General features: G+C 40.6%; 1 protein-coding gene and 1 long non-coding RNA gene across 7 annotated transcripts in view; one reads left to right on the forward strand and one right to left on the reverse strand.

Moving 5' to 3' along the window:
- Positions 1 to 5,551: 5,551 nt before the first annotated feature.
- Positions 5,552 to 12,009, reverse strand: LOC127579646 (uncharacterized). Its single transcript, XR_007957711.1, has 3 exons — positions 11,894 to 12,009; positions 10,274 to 10,434; positions 5,552 to 5,882 (listed from the first exon to the last, which is right to left on the reverse strand). It is a non-coding gene; the product is annotated as an uncharacterized LOC127579646 (long non-coding RNA).
- Positions 12,001 to 20,538, forward strand: part of acacb (acetyl-CoA carboxylase beta) — a 98,549-nt gene continuing 90,011 nt past the window's right edge. For 5 of the 6 annotated variants that reach the window (XR_007957709.1, XR_007957710.1, XM_052032562.1 and 2 more), the window contains exon 1: positions 12,012 to 12,134. Coding sequence is in view for 3 of the 6 variants with exons in the window: in XM_052032562.1 (XP_051888522.1) it covers positions 12,085 to 12,134 (50 nt within the window). In the remaining 3 variants the exon portion in view is untranslated. Of the gene's footprint in view, positions 12,135 to 15,512; positions 15,653 to 20,538 lie in introns of all 6 variants that reach the window. The other variant, XM_052032564.1, reaches the window with a different exon arrangement.

Below are 20,538 nucleotides of genomic sequence, written 5' to 3' on the forward strand. Positions count from 1 at the left end.
CCAAACCCTTCCACCGTTACCGCTTCCGGGTGAGCGCAGCGCAGGGGTTAACCCCGCCCCCCCGGGGACCCGGGTGCGCATGCGCGGCCGGCCGTCTCCCTTGGAGGCGACGACGCCCCTCCATCTCAGCGAAGGAGGGGGGCGCCTGACGTGGTCCTGGGTGGCTGATGTGGTTGACAGGCAAGAGTGACACCTCAGCACTTACTTAAACACATTTAGAGTTAAACACACTTAGTTAAACACATTTAGAGTATTTGTATGGATATTGTCTTTCTTTCTTAGACGAAATAAGTAAGGCAGCTGCTTTCCTGCCCTTCTTCCCATAGTGTAACTGGTTATCTGGTTGTTACCAGATCACTAATCACAGTTTTTTTGTGAAGAAGTTTTCCATGGCCTTGGTTGGCATCTGTGTCTACTGTGAAAAGTGAAAGCCGAAAGTGTTAGAAATAACGATGAGTCGGAGTACAGGAAGGAGACGGAGACCCCAGTAGCATGGTGTCACTAACAACAACCCTTCCCTCAATGTCAGCAAAACAAAAGAGCTGGTCATTGGCTTCAGGAAAGGCAGCAGTGTACATGCACCTGTCTGCATCAACAGTGCTGAGGTCGAGAGGGTTGAGAGCTTCAAGTTCCTAGGAGTGAACATCGCCAATAGCTTGTCCTGTTCCAACCACACAGTCACCACGGCCAAGAAAGCTCACCAGCGCCTCTACTTCCTCAGGAGGCTAAAGGAATTTAGCATGTCCCCTTTGACACTCACCAACTTTTATCGATGCACCATAGAAAGCATCCTATCTGGATGTATCATGGCTTGGTATGGCAACTGCTCTGCCCAGGACTGCAAGAAACTGCAGAGAGTTGTGGACACAGCTCATCGCATCACAGAAACCAGCTTCCCCTCCGTGGATTTTGTTTATACCTCTCGCTGCCTTGGTGAAGCAGCCAGCATAATTAAAGATGCCACCCACCCGGGTCATTTTCTCTTCTCCCCTCTCCCATCAGGCAGAAGATACAGGAGCCTGAGGGCACATACCACTAGGCTCAAGGACAGCTTCTATCCCACTATGATAAGACTATTGAACGGTTCCCTTATACAATGAGATGGACTCTTGACCTCACAATCTACCTTGTTATGACCTTGCACCTTATTGTCTACCTACACTGCACTTCCCTGTAGCTGTGACACTTTACTGTGTATTCTGTTATTGTTTTTACCCTGCACTATCTCAATGCACTGTGTAATGAATTGATCAGTACGAACAGTATGCAAGACAAGTTTTTCACTGTACCTTGGTACAAGTGACAATAATAAACCAATACCAAGGTGGAAGGGAGGGATGGAACAAGACCCAGTAAATGATGGGTGGATCCAGGTGAGGAGGGGCAACAGGCGGATGGAGGAGGAGAAAGTTGAATAGCAACAGAAGCTGGGAAATAATAGGTGGAGGCAACAAAGAACTAATGATGATGGAACTGGATAGGAGAGGAAAGTGGAACACTGGAATTCAGGGAGGTGAGGAGGACAGATGGGAATAGTTGGGGAGGGGTCAGATAGGAGGGGAAGGTGGAGCATGGAATCACCCCAGCCCCCATCACCCTGTTTCTTTCCCCTCCTCCACCCACTGGTTCCCCTCCCCCAAGACCATCCCCAGATGAGTCATGTCTACTCTGGGGCTGGTGATGCATCCAGATTAGACCTGCACTCTCCCTGGTGGGATAATATCTAACATTCTTGCACTACTCAGGAATATGGTTGCCTTCATGCAGGACAGATGAGTGGACACTTGGTTTGTCAGCTTGGACCAGGAAAGGGCCTTTGACAGAATATCATACATGTAGTTTGACAAGGACTCTGCACTAACATCAGGAGCAGAATTTGAATTAGGAAACGAAAAGCTTCCTGATTAAATCTGGAATTAGCCACGGCTGCCCTCCAGACCATCTTCTTTGGGTCTTGAATCTACCTATCCACAATGGGCCTGTCCATGATGCAATGGAACATTCCAATGAAATAGACCATGCCATATGCCCTGTTCCTGAAATAAAAGCTCAGAAACACCTTAGACCACGTCAATCAGGCAGTGATCTGCATAGAATGTCCTCAAGGCCCTGTGGGAAAGGGAGATGATGGATCCTGTTTGAAGGTTCCTCGAGAAGACTGTCAAAGTCATTTGGCAGAAAGTCTATTTGTCAAAACTTACAGAGAAACACCAAGCCCTTGTTTGCTGGTGGTGAGAGGGGCTCTTTCCCATTAGATCCTTCATGCACAATCAGGGTCCCAAGGCAGCTGCATCTAATTTCCTTCTGGGGTGCACATTTGCCAAGAAGTTTAGCAAAAAAAATGCTGTGCACTTGATCTGAATTTCCGTATAACTCAGGACTCTGTGCTTTTTGGGCTGGACCCAGAGGCTCATAATTAACCAAACATCAACTGCCAGTGGAACATCAACATGTTGAAAAATGCACGTTGATCTGCCCAGAATTTGTTGGTTTTCCATTGCAAGGAGCTACACAGGATTGAATGTTGTAAACTGGCATGTTTGAAGGTCCAGGACAATGTGCTGAGGGGTGCACTGAAGTTTGGTGAAACCGCCACAAAGACTCAGTGGAAAAAAGCCACAGTTTATACAAGAGCACAAGAATGTAGGAGCAGGAATAGCCACCTAGACCCTCAAGCCTGCCCCTCCATTCAATCTGGTCATGGCTGATCTACCCCAGGCCTCAACACCTCTTCTGTGCCAGTTCCTCATTTGCCCCAATTCCCCAATATTTCAAAAAAAATTATCTGCCTGCCCGTTAAATACCATCACTGATATAACCTTTACAATCCAAAGATTCACCACCCGCCTACGCACCTCAATGTTAAATATCCACCCTTATCTTGTAACCATGTCCCTAACCATGTATTTCACAGTATGTTTCGATGTACTTGTGACTAATAAAGATGTCTTATAGAATTCATGTGGAAACATCTCAACATTTACTCTGTCGTGCCCCCTTAGGACCCTATATCTTTAAATATAATCACCCCTCATTCTTCTAAACTCCAAAGAATACAGAGCCAACTTCTTTAGCTGCTTGTGATAGAACGATCCTCTCATCTGAGGAATTGGTTTCATGAATCCATTTTAAACTGTCTTCAATGATAAGATATAAGATATTTATTTATTAGTCACATGTACATCAGAACACACAGTAAAATGCATCTTTTTGCGTTACTGAGAATGTGCTGGGGGCAGCCCGCAAGTGTCACCACTCTTCTGGTGCCAACATAGCCTGCCCACAGCTCCTAACCTGTGCGTCTTTGGAATGTGGGAGGAAACCGGAGCATTTGGAGGAAACCCACACAGACACACGGGGAGAACGTACAAACTACTTACAGACAGCGGCGGGAATTGAACCTGGGTCTCTGGCACTGTGATAGCGTTACACCAACCGCTACACCACCGTACTTCCATCCTTAAATAAGGGAAGCAAAATTGTGTGCAGCATTCTGGGTGTAGCCTCACCAACAATTGTAACAATACTAACCTCATTGTAAAATCCAGCCAGCACCCCAGCCTTTCCCCTCTTGCAATAAAGGACAGTTTATGGCCCTCCACCTACTGGATATTGAGGGCTGGGCCTTGAGTAATAACCTCTCAAACCTATTGCTAGTGAAATGTTTGGGAAAGAAAAATTAATGCCAGGTTGACAAAATATAAATATTATAACCAAATGCAATGATAAACTAGAAATAGTAAATTTAGGAAATTGGAATATGGCATATTGATTAAATGTAAATTTTTATGAGTAAAATGTATTTTTAAACAAAAGTTGTTTTCAACCAGTGACCTGATCAAGGAATTGCTCAATTTCATCTTATAATTCAGCAATTTATCAATATGAATCTGATATCTGTTTGCTTTTTCAATTGTTGTTCTACACTGAATGGCTGTGATTAATGATCACTCTGCTTGCCTTACCTTAGCTAGTTGATAATAGTCAATAGCCTAGAGGTTGCTTTATTACTTTTCAATGATGCCGTTGCAGTATTGTAGGTATCCCAGCCCTGTTTGTAAAAGTCAATGAAGCTTGAAATCTTCCAAAGCAAGTTTCACAGAACAGTGTTAATGAGTGTGCCATCACATTCTATTGATCTTTAAGTAATTAATGCAATAACTGGCATTTTGTGACATCTCCAGGCCCCCATTTTGTGTAACCTTTTTGTTTGATTTTTTGTTTTAAAATATATATTCTTGAAAGAACAACAAAACTTAAAATGTTACCTTCAATATCCAGTGTGCCCTGCAGTCTCTGTGGTACCCACTAGTCCAGTGAATACTGCACACTTTCTCTCCAGGAACACCCGGATGTGAACATAACCTTGAAAAAAGGGTAGGTGTTCAAACCAGATGGCTTCCTGCATGGCCTGTCAAATCCCCATTGACAAACACTTGAAAAGTTACAAAGCATTGGACCTGAGACATAGGAAGTGAGATTAACCTAAATAGCCCTTTTTTGAACTAGCAATGACATACTGGGCAGAATGGACTCCTTCTGTGCCATTTTTTTTGATTCTTTGAAACTGAGGACAGCACCAGGCAATTAACTTAGAGCAACGAGTAGCCAGTGCTGCAAAATGCTGCCCCAGATCACTGCCTCAGACTGCAAGATTTTTTCTGAATACTATATTGCACATAACTGAGAGCTCTAGTCAATTTGAATAGCCTCAGATAACAATATGTCTCTGTAATGGTTTATGGATGGACAAACTGCTGCTAAATTTTATGCTTAATGTTAAATACTTCCGTTATTGCTCTCTTAGTTGAGGAATGATATGCTTTCACTTAGGAAACCCGCTCTTGAGTCTAAACATCAAGTTTCAGAGCAGACTTACCTCTGCTTTTTCCATGTCTCTGATTTTTCCATGTCTCATCAAGTGTATTGTAGTGATTGTAGTGGAAGAGGGAAGGTAGCAGACATGGAATGACAAGAGTGAAAGTGGAACGGTTAGAGAGAAGATAGGGCAACGAAAGCAGAAAGGATACCGAAAGAAAAGCAGAATCACACAGAGAAAAACAAAGGATGACAAAGAAAAATAAGAGATTTTATCAGAGTGGGAGACTCAAATAAAAAAACGCTAAAAGAACAGAAATATAGGCCCAAAAATTGTGGTTGTGATGATAGTGAAATCTCAATGTTTGCCTTCTCTACCACATGAAACTGATAGCTATGTCTGGAGGCTGCATGTGCATAGTTATATGAGGAATCCAAGAAGTTTCTGTCTGTGGTATCCTGTTGCTTCACAGGGTATATTTGAAGTCCTCACAGAGAGAAATCTTTGTGAAATTGCTTATTAGCCAAGTACTCCAACACATTATGTCCCTTTCTCATAACTACCTTTGAAAAAGAACTATTGTATCATAAGGACATAAATGTGGGTGAATACATCTCTGGCCCTGAAAATATAATTTTATGTTGAGTCTTATTCCCTAAAAATAATAATCTCAAAATTACATATTTCATAAAATGATTGTTGTTTTTAATGTTTAAAGCTTGTTTAGGATAATCCCGATTCCAATCTTTGTTTCATTGCTGTAAATATTTCAAACAATATGAAAACTTAGAGTTTCTTGCTCCTTGGTTTGCTGTCAGTCATACTTCTTCCTTGTGACTTGGGGTTCAGCCTGCTTCATGATATGCTGGAGACCAGAGTTCCCCTTTTGTTAATTCTATAGCTAAATTGACATAAGAAGAAATCTATGCCACTGAGATTGCCAGATGTCTTGTTTCCAAGTTTAGTTGTTATCTGTCACTTTATTGCTGACTCCAAATGGGGTCAGAGAGCGAAATGAGGAGCTGTGGAAGGAGTGCACCATAAAGGAGTTCTTCTAATAGACCTTAAAAAAACAGAATTAAGGAAATGTTTCTCTCAGATGTATCAATGTCACAGTAAATACAATAGTAAACATAAAAGATGATTGCATAACATTATGTGTAAATTAATACATTTATGGGAAGTGCAGACAACAAACATTCTGATGTGAAATTCAATCAGTTGAGCTGGTTATGTAAATCAGTGAATTCTGAATCCACAAACTCTTACAGATAGTACCCTTAGACCCAGTCTTTCCAAATGCACATTTATCAATTGAGATTTGTCACCTACCTATGCATGTCTCTGCTGTCTTGTAGTTTGGTACAACTTTTCTCAGTTTGCTACTTTCTGAAATTTAGAGTGGGATAGACTGGATAGATCACAAAGCCTTTACTTATCAATTACCCTTTTCATTTATATTTGGGCATGTCCAGTTCAATTATATCTCTGGAAAATAGGAGAGGCCTGAGAGACAATGGCATCTTCTGGATGATCTAAAAAATATCTACTTACTCCTATTTGCTGTCTGCCTTTTTAACTTTGCCTCTGTACATGACACTGTCTTATTTTAATGCCTCAGGCTTTGCAACAAATGGCACCCTTTCAAACACTTTTTTGTATATTTTCTTTTAACCCTCCAAAATATGTGTTCTCTGTTTTTTCCCTATTTTTCTGCTTTTTCTGTTTTGATGGCTTTAACTTTATTAGGCTATGTTTAAATTCCTTTTAGAATCTCAAACTACACCCAAGTGCCATATACTAGATTGATCAATAGCTTCAAGAGTTAAACAAAGAGTGCTCAACCACAATCCTTCAGACCCTGAAGTCCACTATCAACTTTTGACAGTCATTTTTGTCCCAACTGGTTACCCAATATCTACCCAATATTCTAAAATAAGAGAAATTACTAAATTGGCATCACACCCAAAGAGATAAAAGTTCTCTGCTTAATTACTTTAATCTGACATTTCTGTAAAGGTCTTGGATTAGTTAAATTCTTGTAACCAGTTAGATTTGGATTCCAAAAATGTGAGCTAAACTGAAATCAGTGATCCACAAATACAATAAAATTGGAAAAGTATAGCATTTATTGCAGTTTATCATTGACTTTTCAGAGAGCAACTTCTCAGTTGCTGAGAGCCCTATCAATGACTATGTTGATATAATCACTCACAAATTGACAAAAAAAGTAATAAATCATTGATTTCTGTTTCTGTATTGTGGTCAGCAACAATTAAAGTGTCAGCTACTGGAGTCCAGGAAGAGGAGACGGCTAAGAGTATTTGGGAGCCTGGTTAGGTGGACCTTGGTTTGACCACCCCTCACTCTCCACCTATTGAAGATTGTTAAAATTCAATTTCTGGGTAATGCAGAGGATTGGCATTGACCCAAGCTGTTCAAGTGGGAGGGGCATTCATTGTATTTGCAACCTACAGCCACATTTACCTTGAGCACATGAGGTTGGTCAACAAAGTTAGAGAAAATGGAATTGGAAATAATACACTGACATGGATTGAGAATTTGTTATTGGACAGAGAGCAAAGAGGAAAGTATCTTGAAGGAGTTGATGGAAATGAGGGAAAATAAAATGTTACTATAAATGGGTGCTTGATGGTCAGCAGGGACTGGGTGGGCCAAAGGGCCTGCTTCTGTGTTTTATGACTCTACATAACATTCTCAGAACTCCATCATTACAAATTCAATATAAAACTATTGAGATCAATATATCAGTGTGCTTTGGGTATGCATTCAGTTACTAACCTCTTGGGGAGTCAGAGGCTTTCAAAAAAAAATTGGCAGCAACAACAATTTGAGCTTACTTGGTTCCTTGAATATTGGAAAATATATCAGAGCCCTTTATAGAATCATTATTAAACAAATTTGACGCCAGCTCACCTAATGAGAAGTTAGGGCTGAAGTGTGATCAGTGGTGATTTAAAGGTACATTTTGAAAGGTGAAAAGAGAAAGGTGAAAAGGTTTTAGAGTGGGACTTCAGGCTTTTGGGTCTTGGTAGCTGAAGGTGGAGAGATTAAATTATAAAATGGTCCAAGAGGCCAGATTTGGAAAAGTGTAGATATTATACTGTTGGAGGAGATTATTGAAATGGGAAAAGTATGAGGTAATGGAGAAATTTGAAGAATGCTTGAAAGTTTTAAAATTGAGGTGTTGCTTCACTTTTAAGTAGGTGCCTGTTTCAGTCAGCATTCATAGAATTATGCATGACCAGAGTTCCCATTGCATGTTAGGACATGGGCTACAGAGCTAAAATAGCCATATATTAACGAAAGATAGAGAAGCAGAGGTAGCTGGAAGTTTGTAGTAATAGTCTAATGGCTGCAAAGGTTTGGATAGGTTTTCCGCAGCAGATAAATTGATAGTAGAGGATGGTTGTCTGATGTCACAGAAGTGGAAGTAGGTGGTCCTAGTGAAGACACAGGTCCAAAGCTTATCTTTGGGCTAAAATATGGCATGACATTTGCAAATAATCTGACTGACTTTCAGAAAGCTGTCATGGAGAAGGATAGGATTGTTGGTCAGGGAATGGGGTCTGTAACAAGGGTTGAAGATAAATATCTTAATGTTGAGTTGAAGGAGATTTTTCCCCATCTAGTATTGGATATTGTGCAAGCAGTCAAACAAATCAGTGGCGATTTGTATCTCATAAATGGGAATGGTAACAAAGACTTTGTAGGGAATGTTTTTTTGTCCATTCCTTATTAATAAAAGCAGAAAATGCTTTAAATACCGAGCAGGTCAAGCAGCATCTGTGAAAAGAGAAAAAGAGTTCATGGTTCAGGTCGAAGATCCTTCATCAGAGCTTTGTTTAATTACTTTGTATTAATGAGCAATAGCATTGATTTTGTATTGTTACTCTTTTAAAGTCATAGAGTCATACAGCATGGAAACAGGCCCTTCAGCCCAATTGGTCCATGCCGACCAAGATACCCCACCTTTCCTTTCCATGTACTGTCCAAGTGTTTTTTTAAATTTTGTTAATGTACCTGCCTCAACCACTTCCTTTGATAGCTCATTCCAAATACGGACCACCTTCTGGGTGAAAAAGTTGCCCCTCATGTTCCTATTAAATCTCTCCACTCTCACCTTAAACCTGTGCCCTCTGGTTTGTGATTTCTCCAACCTCGGGAAAAAGACTATCTGCATTCATCCTATCTATGCCCCTCATGATTTTATACACCTCTATAAGATCACCTGTCGTCCTCCTACGCTCCAATGCATGAAGTCCTATCCTGCACAACCTCTCTCCATAACCCAGTCACTCGAGTCCTGGCAACATCCTTGCAAATCTCCTCTGCTCTCTTTCCAGCTTAATGGCATATTTCCTATAGCAGGGTGACCAAAATTGAACACAATATTCCAAATGCGACCTCACCAATGTCTTGTACAACTGCAACGTAACATCCCAACTTCTATACTCAATGCCCTAACTGATGAAGGCCAATGGATAAGGTATAATGAATAAAGTATTTATCCATTATTTTATGCATTGTTAGTTTGAAAGATGTGGCCCAGCATTTTGAGGATGAAACACACAAAGGAGCTGGAGGAACTCAGCAGGTCAGACAGCATCTATGGAAGGAAGTGAACAGTCAACTTTTTGGGTCGAGACCCTTCATCAGGACTGGGGATGAATAAGGATGAATTTGAGGATGAATGTAGACCCCCTCTGTAAATCTGCACTGACGTTTCACAAAGTTGAATAATTGCATTTCAGAAAGGATTTTTTTGAAGTATGTGCATTTTTCAGGAGGGTCAGTTTTCTAACTGTTTATTAGATGTATTGTTTTATTTCCCTTGTATTTTGTTGACATTTTACTGGAAGAGAAGTTTCTCACAAAAATATTAGGGTCTTTTTTTCTACATGTTGTCAATGTGGCCCTTATATGCTGCATTAGTTATACAAACAGTTCATGAACCAAAGTTGTGCCAGCTATCTCAATAACAAGCATTCTGAAAGGTAAAATTACTTGTATTCTAAATTAGTAGTTATAGTATAAAGGGATAGAGCAATGTAATATAAAGGCGGAAGATAGAAGACTTAAGTGTGCCTTAGAGAAGAAGGAAAAGTTTTAGGTAGGGTGACTGCTATTCCAGCTGTTGGCCACAAGTATGTCTAAAGCTCAAAACCTGATAACAAGGGGTGACTGGATTCAATAAACATATTTATTTTGCTTCTTACACTGGATTTTCAAACAATTCAGTGAATATTTTATTCTTTGTGTTTTTTCCATTCTTTCTAACCAAGCAAGAAGATAGACAGCAGTGCTGTGTATTTTATAAGATTTAAATAAAGCTCATATTACACTAATTAATAAGTAATAATTAATAGTATATATGTTATTTCCAAACAGCTCTTAGGAAACAGCATTTTTATTTCCTTCCTTATAGCTTACCTGAAAACTGACATGCCGGATTGTAGTTCCAGTAGCCTTCCAGTATGGTTGCTATGTTGTTATTGGACAAGCAACCAGAATTACGAACCAATGATCCAGAGATATGAGTTTGAATCTCACCATGGTGGCTGAGGTATTTAAATTCAAGTAATTAGATCGTTCTGGAATTTAACAAAAAAAATTCAGTAATAGCTAGATTGTTTTAATTGCCTACCTGGTTCACTTAAGTCCTTAATGAAAGGAAATCTGTCATGCATGACCTGTCTGGCCTATATGTAGCCTATATATGCCAAACCCACTAATATAAGATAAGATAAGGTATCTTCATTAGTCACATGTACATCGAAACATACAGTGAAATACATCTTTTTTCATAGAATGTGCTGGGGGCAGCCCGCAAGTGTTGCCACGCTTCTGGCGCCAACATAGCATGCCCACAACTTCCTAACCCGTACGTCTTTGGAATATGGAAGGAAACCAGAGCACCCGGAGGAAACCCATGCAGACACGGGCAGAACGTACAAACTCCTTACAGACAGTGGCCGGAATCAAACCCAGGTCACTGGCGCTGTAATAGCGTTACGCTAACCACTACACTACCGGGCCTGGTTGATTCTCATCTGCCTCTTCTGTTCAGTGGCAATTAGAGATAGAAAATAAATGCCATCATTGCTGGTAACATTCAATTCCCGTTAATTGATCAATTAAAGAAGATACAACACAGGCATTTACATTGTTTGTGCATGAGTTTAAGTACTGTTTTGTAAAACTTTTTCATTGTAGCGAGCCTTCAAATCACAGCCTGCCCTTGCTCAATGCCCACAGGAATATATATTCCAGTAGAGGTCATTAAACAAGAATTACGCTATCCTGCTTTTTCTCCTTTTAGCCCACGTATACTGTGTTCAGTTGTCCAGGTCCATTGTAAACCTGCCTGAGGTCAGCTAAATTGCTACAGAACAGGAATCAAACTTTGATCATACTGGTTTGAATAGCTTATTATTTGCAACTCACTAAACCATGTACAAAAATAAATGACAAAAGGAAGAAAAAAGTGTTATAAATTAGGAGGTGGGAGAGGACAATGGTATTAGTCTTCAGATTTCTCTAAATTTTAAGTTGAAAATTATTCTTTCCCTATAAATTTTCAAGCCTTTTAATTCATATAAAAATGGTGTGATTATTATAAATTATCAGTGCAACCTATGACATTCCTGGTCATTTGGCCACGTTTCTCAGTCTGGTAGTTCATGACTGAACATAGCATTATTCCTCTGTCTTGAAATATAGCTCTGTCCTTTCATTGCAGTTGTGCCTGTGTTTTAAACCAATAACTGCTATAAATTATAAGAGGTCAAATTTAGCAAGAGTGGGAAGGATCGAATTACTGCAGCTGGCATAAAGTCACGTTTTTCTTGTCAGTGTAGCTGGCTTTAAAGATTCCTTTTTGTCAGTTGTATGGGGTCCTTTTTAACTTGGGTATTCACAATAGCTTTGTAGCCAGTGGAAAGTCGAAGAAAAATCCTTCAGTCAGCTCCATTTTACAAAGTCTTGTGTGTACGTTTTTAATCCCGCCTCTTCCTGATTGAGATTAGATACTGTGGAATAAATATAACTTACCAGCAAAGTTACAGCAGTCATCTCCGTGTGTTTGCGAAGAAGTTCACAAAATCACCATGTGGTGGGCAAAGGGTAGTTAAAGTCAGTGTTGTTTTGTAATTGTAACTGCTCTTTGGACTTGCTGTTCTGGAACAAATGAAGCTTGGTCCAAGGTCTTCTCTGGAAACAGAAATGTAAGCTTGAATTCTTCCATGGCAAAGAAAAATAGTCCACCTTCAACGTGGTTTCAATATCTAAGGAGGTAAGTGAATGTTTTTAAGAAACAGAAAAGATCAATCAGGCCGACTTTCCATGCATAGCATTCATTTTTTTTCAAGGTAATCAACTCTTGTGGCCAGAATTGGTCATTTACCAGTTTAAAAAACTCTAAACAGTGCTTCATGTGATTGTGATTTTTGTTTAAACCCATTCATTAGTGTGCCAGAATATTCTTGTTGATATAGCCAAGGATTTAATAAGTGATATAAAGTCATAGGTTTTAATTGATTTCTTCCGTAATAAGGTTAGAAAATGTTGCAATAATACACCTTTGTCTCAGTGCTGTTTGGGGCACTTTGCTGTGCACAAATTTGCTGATGTCTCCTCATTGCAACAATAAATGTACTTTAAATATTAATAATTAGCTGTGAACTGCCTTGGAACACCATGAGATTTTGCATGGGTGTTTATAAATACATACACCAAGAAATTCCAGCACACTTTAACAGATGCTCTAAGTGGTGCCGCAGCAGAGCATAGTTTTAGCCACTGGGCCTCAACTGAAAATTCAAGTTGTGCACAAGGCCCATGTTTTTGGTCGCTACTGATTAGACATTGCTGGCTCGTGGCAATGAAAATGTGCTGCCAGGGGATCGCACAAATTCCAAGTTCATGATGGTTGCTGGCATGTGATGTGACCAGGAGAGGGGAGGCTGTGACATCAAATTGGGGTCCAGGGCTTGCGTGATTGCAGGATGAGGAGCTGGAGCCACAGATCTAATGGTCGTGAAGTTGCAGAGGGAGGAGTGAGATTGGGATTGGTGTGGTGCAGTGTATTGAAGGATGGAAATTTGTACGTCACTTACCTTGTCTGGCATTGTACTGGGAAGATCACGTTGTTCCAGAAGTGACATGTTGTCCTAGGTGTTCCTAAGACAACGTGATGCAAGCTTCCAAAAGGAATGCCCCGCAAAAATAGTTTCATGTGCAATGATGTGATCAGGAATACCTGGAACCATCCAGTTGAATTTCCACAGTAACTTAAAATGACCCAGAAATGGTCATCTTCACTTTTTACTGCAGAAAAACAATCAATTTTCTATTGCATAATGCTAATAAAACAGTCTATTGCAGTTGAATTTCCAGGCAGTTTTTTTTCTCTTACCTTACAAAGTGTTGACAGTCACCACTCAATCATACAGTCAAGCTAGGAGTTTGGTTGTAATCCCCCCAATAAATGAATAATTATTATTCATTGTCAGTGTGTTATATTTTCCTGTGAATCCAAACACCAGCAAGAATTAATGCTTATTTGATCTCTGGTTGTATGTGGCAAAGGTATGGCTGCAATTATTTTTCCCAAGGAGGTGGTGGCTGGCCTGGTCAATCGCGTACCTGTTGTAATCCCACAAGGTACAGAATTCCATGATATCTTTGTCAGAACAAAGTGAGACTGAGTGAAATATGTGCAGCATTTCCAGCCTTGACCTGAAGAATGACCTCACAGAAAAGGGAGCTGCTTATGGTCACAAGTAATTACTTTCCAACAGATCTACCCTTTCCAACTCTCTCACCTTTCAGTATCTTGAAGGCATGGTCTCCCAATCTTTTATTCTAAAATAATCTGACAACTGTCAATAAATGTTATTGAAAATTTATGGCAAAGAAGGAAACCATTTGACCCAACAAGTCTATTTCTGTTCTTTTGTGTACATTGGACTTCCATGATGAATAAAACGAATGTTCTTTGGAATGACCTACTGTACCACGTTTGGATGGTTGATGATAGCTTTCAGAAATTGGGAAAGGAACTCCCTGGGTATGCAAAAGTTCACCAGTTCAGCCACGTGATAAGCACAAGCATGGCAGTGACGAAGAGGACAAGTTTACTTATCTAGAGAAAGAGACTGTTAGATGACATTAGAGGTGTAGTTTACTAATAGGAAGTTTGTATTTTCTCTTCATTAAACAATAAAGTTGTTTTGTTTATTGGTTAAATACTTTGTATGATTTCAATAAGGTCCAGATGCCTGATCATAAGCTTCTCCTCGCTTATCAATATTGTTTAAACTAATCCTTTTGTGTGAATGTTTTACCAGAAGAATAGAGTATTTGTCTGAATTTGTCTTTGATATCTGTTCGGTGCTGATCTATGTTCTATGTTCTATGGTCCACAAATTAAAATGCTAAATTGCAGCAAGGCAAATTTTGAGGGTATTAGACAAGAAGGTTGATTGGCAGAGGCTGTTTGCAGGAAAAGAGACGCCTGGCAAGTGGGAGACTTTTAAAAGTGAGATAGGGAGAGTTCAGGAACAGCATATTCCTGATAGAGTGAAGGGCAGTGCTGGCAAGATTAGAGATATTGAGGCAATGGTCAGGAAAAAGGAGGCGTATGTCAGGGTGAAGGCAACTGGGATCAAGTGAATCCCTTGAGGAGTATAAGAGGGAAACCAGGAGGGCAGAAAGAGGACACGAGATAGCTTCGGCAATAAGGTAAAGGAGAGTCCTAAGAGATTCTATAAGTATATTAAAAGTAAAAGGATAACTAGGGAAAGAATAGGTCCCCTAAGGGACTACGGTCATGAACGCGTGGAGCCACAGCAGATGGCCGAGCTGTTAAGTGAATATTTCTCATCTGTATTTACTGTGTAGAGGGTCGTGGAAGGTAAGGAATTAAGAGAAATGAATAATGATGTATTGGAACATATCTACATTACAACAGAGGAGGTACTGGCAGGGCAATCGTAAGGCATATAAGGTGATAAATCCCTGGAGCCTGACCAAGAGTATTCTAGGACTTTGTGGGAAACTGGGGAAGAAATTGCAGGAGCCCTTGCAGAGATACTTGCGTCATCCTTAGCCATAAGTGAGATACTGGAAGACTAGAGGATGGCTATTGTTGTGCCTTTATTTAAGAAGGGCTGAAAAGACAAGCCAGGAAGCTACAGGCTGATAAGCCTAACATCAGTGGTGGGAAACTTACTGGAGGGGATTCTGAGGGACAGAATCCGCTGGCATTTGGAAAGGTAAGGACTGATAAGGGATAGTCAGCATGGCTTTGTGCAGGGGAAATCATGTCCCACAAGTTTGATCCGAGTTTTTTGAAGAGGTGACATAGAGGAACGATGAGGCAAGGGCAGTAGATGTTGTCTACATGGACTTCAGCAAGACCTTTGACAAGGTCCCACGTAGTAGACCAATCTAGAAGGTTAGATCACATGGGATCTAGGGTGAGCAGCCACTTTATTACAAAATTGGCTTGGTGGAAGGAGTCAGAAGGTGATAGTGAAGGGTTGTTATTCAGATTGGTGATGTGTGACCAGCGGTGTGCCACAGGGATCGGTGCTGGGCCCATCGTCATTTGTCATCTATATTAACGATTTGGATGATGACGTGGCTAACATGATTAGTAAATTTGCAGATTATACCAAGATTGGTGGTGTAATGGATAGTGAAGAAGGTTACCTAAGATTACAACAGGATCTAGATCTACAGCTGGGGAAGTGAGCCAAGGAATGCAGATGGAATTTAACTCGGACAAGTGTGAAATGTTGCACTTTGGTAAGTTAAACCAGGACAGGACTTACTTAGTAAGGGGTAGGGCCCTGGAAGGTGTTGTAGAACAGAGAGACCAAGGGGTACAAGTACATAGTTCCCTGAAAGTGCTGACACAGGTAGAACAGAGTGGTGAAGAATGTGTTTGGCATGCTTACTTTCATTGCTAAGGGCATTGAATACAAGAGCTGGGATGTCATGTTTCGACTGTACAAGTCATTGGTGAGAGCACACTTGGAATATTCTGCACATTTCTGGTCACCCAGCTATAGGAAGGATGTCATAAGCTAGAAAAGGTGAAGAAAAGATTCATGAGGATGTTACCAGGAGTGGAGGGCTTGAGTTATAAGGAGAGGTTGGATTGGCTGGGACTATTTTCTCTGGAGCTTAGAAAGCTAAGTCGTGACCTTATAAAGGTTTATAAAATTATGAGCGGTGTAGATAAGGTGGATGGTCACAGTCTTTTTCCCAGGGTAGGGGAGTCTAAAACTAGAGGACATAAACTTAAGATTTAAAAGGGGAATGAGGGGCAACTTTTTCACAGGGAGGGTGGTGGGTAGATGGAACGAGCTGTCAGGCGAAGCTGTAGAGGCAGGTACAATTACAATGTTTAAAAGACATTTGTACAGATACATGGATAGAAAAGGTTAGAGGGGTATGGGTCAAATACCGACCCATGGGACTAGCTCAGATAGACATCTTGGTTCATATATGATATTTATTAGTCACTTGTACATCGAAACACACAGTGAAATGCGTCTTTTTGCGTTACTGAGAATGTGCTGGGGGCAGTACGCAAGTGTCGCCACTCTTCCTGGCATGGACGAGTTGGGCTGAAGGGCCTGTTTTTGTGCTGTATAACTCTATGATTTTGTCACCTCCAGATTGCACTGGTTGGTCTCCTATCCTCAAGCTCCTTAAATAAGTCTCCTAAATCCCTAGAGGCCTCACTCAGACTATATTCACTGACCTACATTGACTGACAGTCCCCAAGCAAGTCCAATTTAAAATACTCAGCCTCATGTTAAAAAAAATTCCCTTTCTGGGGCCTCTTCCTTTTCTTTTGAATTTTCTCCAATACTTCAGCCTTGTGTTCTCCTACAAATGCAGCCTCTTACAACTCACTTTGCTTCACCATTTCCAGCTGTATCTTCAATTGTCAATACCTAAACTCTGGAGTGCTCCCTTCATACCTTCCTTTGTTTTCATGTCTTTCTTATTTAAGAGATTGTTTTTAAAACCTCCTGTTTACACCATGTTTTTAGCCATGCCTGCTCTTGGTCAACCTTCCTGGCCCTCTGCAACCTCAGGTGGGGCAGGCTTTGATAGAAGGCAAATTTGGAGGAGGAATTGATCTCTATGCAAAGCAGTTTGTGATTTAAGAGTTCTAAATGTGTGACATTCAGAGTCATTTCAAAAATATTAAAACATATAATTTATATGTACATCTTCAAGAGGCGGTGCCTCAAAAAGTCAGCGTCCATCACTTAAGGACCCTCACCATCCGGGACATGTCCTCTTCTCACTTTTACCATCAGGGAGAAGGTACAGGAGCCTGAAGACCCACACTCAACGTTTCAGGAACAGCTTCTTCCCCTCCGCCATCAGATTTCTGAATGATCCACAAACCCATGAACTCTACCTCATTACTTCTCTTCTGCACTATTTATTTATTTTTGGTAATTTATAGTAATTTTTATGTCTTACACTGTACTGCTACTGCAAAACAACACATTTCACAACATATGTCAGTGATTATAAATCTGATTCTGATTAAAAATTAAAACTTTATAAATAATAAAGCACAAGAGCATTTAGAAATAACTAAAAGCATTAAAGAAAAATAATATTTAAAAAATACTCTCATTTCCCTTTATCTCCTAATTCATAGGCCTAGAATCTCCATTGAAATCAATGGAGTCTTACTGGAATTAGATCTGAGTGGTAATTGTCCACCAGAATGCTAATGTTGTTCCCATATTCAAGAAGGGTTGTAGGGATAAGCCAGGAAACTACATGCTGGTGAGCTTTAAGTTAGTAGCAGGAAAACTATTGGAAAACATTCCTAGGGATAGGATTTATGATCACTTGGAAAGGAAGGGACTGATTAGGGCCAATCAGCATGGTCTTATGCATAAGAAATCCTGCTTCTCAAATCAATTGATTTTTTTTGAGGTTAATAAGAAAATTGATGAAGGCAAAGCAGGAAACATGGACTTCAGTGAGGCTTTTGCCAAGGTTGCACACGGTAGACTGGTCCAGAAAGTTAGGGTACATGGAATCTAAGGTGTTTTGGCAAGCTAGATCAAAAATTAGCTTGATGACAGGAGGCAGAGGGGAGTGGTGGAGGGTTGTTTTTCTGACTGGAAGTCAGTAACCTATGCTGGGAACTTCATTGTTTGTCATATATATTTAAATGACTTGGGTGAGAATGTCTGTGCTCTGATCAGTAACTTAGCTGATGACACGAAGATTGGTGGAGTTGCAGGTAGCAAGGATGGTTGCCTAAGGATACAGAGGGAGATAGATTAGCTGGAAAGTTGGGCGGAGTAGTAGCAAATGGAATTTAATCCAGACGAGTGTGAGATAATGCATTTTGGGACATCTAATACTGGCCAGACATATAAACATCAGGGATATTAGAAGTGATGATAATGGGCCTTGGGGTACATTCATAGTTTCCCTCAAATGGTGACATAAGGGGATATGGTAGTGGAGGAGGTTTTGCTTGCTTGCCTTTATAGGCAGGTATATTGAGTATAAGAGTTGGGACATCATGATGCAACTGTACAAGACAATGGTTAGGCCACATTTGGGATATTGTGTGCAGTTCTGGTCATCACACTATAGAAAGGATGTGGTAGCACTAGAGAGAGTGTAGAAGGGATTCACCAGGATGCCTGGAATGGAGGGCTGCAGTTACAAGGAGAGATAGAATAAGCTAGGATTGTTCTCACAAGAGCACAGGAGATTGAGGAGTGAAATTATAGACATTTATAAAATTATGAGGGGCATAGATAGAATAGATAGTTACAGTTATATTCCAAGGATAGGGGTGTCTAAAACATAAGTCTAAGGCGAGAGGGGAAATATTTAAAGGAGATCTGAGGGGAAAGTTTTTCAGAGGATGGTTGGTATATGGAACAAGCTGCCAGGGGAGGTGGTAGAGGCATGTACAATCACAGTATTTAAAAAGCATTTGTACAGATACATAGATAGAAAAGGAATAGAGGAGTGTGGTTCAAATGCAGGAAAATGGGATTAGCATAAATGGGCATCTCAGTTGGCATGGACAAATCGGGCCAAAGAGCCCATTGCTATTCTGTACGACTCTATAACGTTGGGGAATCCTATCAGGACTGTGCCAAGCCTTTGATCTCCATTTGGAGTCCAGCAATGGAGTTTTGCTTGCAGTTACAGTGCGATCTGTTATTAAGTGAGTCCCGAACTAACAGTGTACACGTATATCTGGGATATACTTCCTTTCAAATGACTGATGCTGATTGCTCTCATAAGAACAATAGGCAAGATTTAGTCCAAAATCTCTAGATTGTCTTTGACCTGAAATATTAACTCAGTTTCTCTTTCCAGTGATGTTGCCTGACCTGCTGAGTAGAACCATACCATAGAACACTACAGCACAGAAAACAGGCCATTCAGCCCTTCTAGTCTGTGCTGAAATGGTATTCCGCTAGTCCCATTTACCTGCACCCAGTCCATAACCCTCCAGACCTCTCCCATCCATGTACCTATCCAATTTATTCTTAGAACTCAAGAGTGAACCCACACTTACTACATCAGATGGCAGCCCGTTCCATACTCCCACCACTCTTTGAGTGAAGTTCCCCCTAATGTTCCCCCTAAACTTTTCCCCTTTCACCCTAAAGCCATGTCCTCTCGTACTTGTCTCTCCTAATCTAGGTGGAAAGAGCCTATTCGCATTAACTCTGTCTATACCCCTCATAATTTTGTGAACCTCTATCAAATCTCCCCTCATTCTTCTGCAGTCCAAGGAATAAAGTCCTAACCTGTTCAGTCTTTCCCTGTAACTCAACTCCTGAAGACCTGGCAACATTCTAGTAAATCTCCTCTGCACTCTTTCAATCTTACAAATATCCTTTCTATAGTTAGGTGACCAGAACTGCACACAGTACTCCAAATTTGGCCTCACCAATGTCTTGTACAACCTCACCGTAACATCCCAACTCCTATACTCAATACATTGATTTAAGAATGCCAGGATGCCAAAAGCCTTCTTTACAACCCTGTCTACATGTGACGCCACTTTCAGGGAATTATTTATCTGAACTCCCAGATCCCTTTGTTCCTCTGCCCTTCTCAGTGCCCTACCATTTACTGTGTATGTCCTATCTTGATTTGTCCTTCCAAAATGCAACACCTCACACTTGTCTGCATTAAATTCCATCTGCCATTTTCTGGCCCATTCTTCCAGTTGGTTCAGATCACTCTGCAAGCTTTAAAAGCCTTCCTCGCTGTCCACTACACCTCCAATCATAGTATCATCAGCAAACTTGCTGATCCAATTTACCACATTATCATCTAGATCATTGATATAGACAACAAACAACAATGGCCCCAGCACAGATCCCTGAGGCACACCACTAGTCACAGGCCTCCAGTCTGAGAAACAATCATCCACTACCACTCTGTCTTCTCCCACATAGCCAATTTCGAATCCAGTTTACAACCTTTCCATGGATACCCAGTGTCTGAACCTTCCAAACTAACCTCCCATGTGGGACCTTGTCAAAGGCTTTACTAAAGTCCATGTAGACAACATCCACAGCCTTTCCTTCATCTACTTTCTTGGTTACCTCCTCGAAAAACTCTACAAGATTTGTTAAACACGATCTACCACGCACAAAGCCATG

This window comes from Pristis pectinata, chromosome 17, assembly GCF_009764475.1.
Source record: "Pristis pectinata isolate sPriPec2 chromosome 17, sPriPec2.1.pri, whole genome shotgun sequence".
NCBI classification, from domain to species: domain Eukaryota; kingdom Metazoa; phylum Chordata; class Chondrichthyes; order Rhinopristiformes; family Pristidae; genus Pristis; species Pristis pectinata.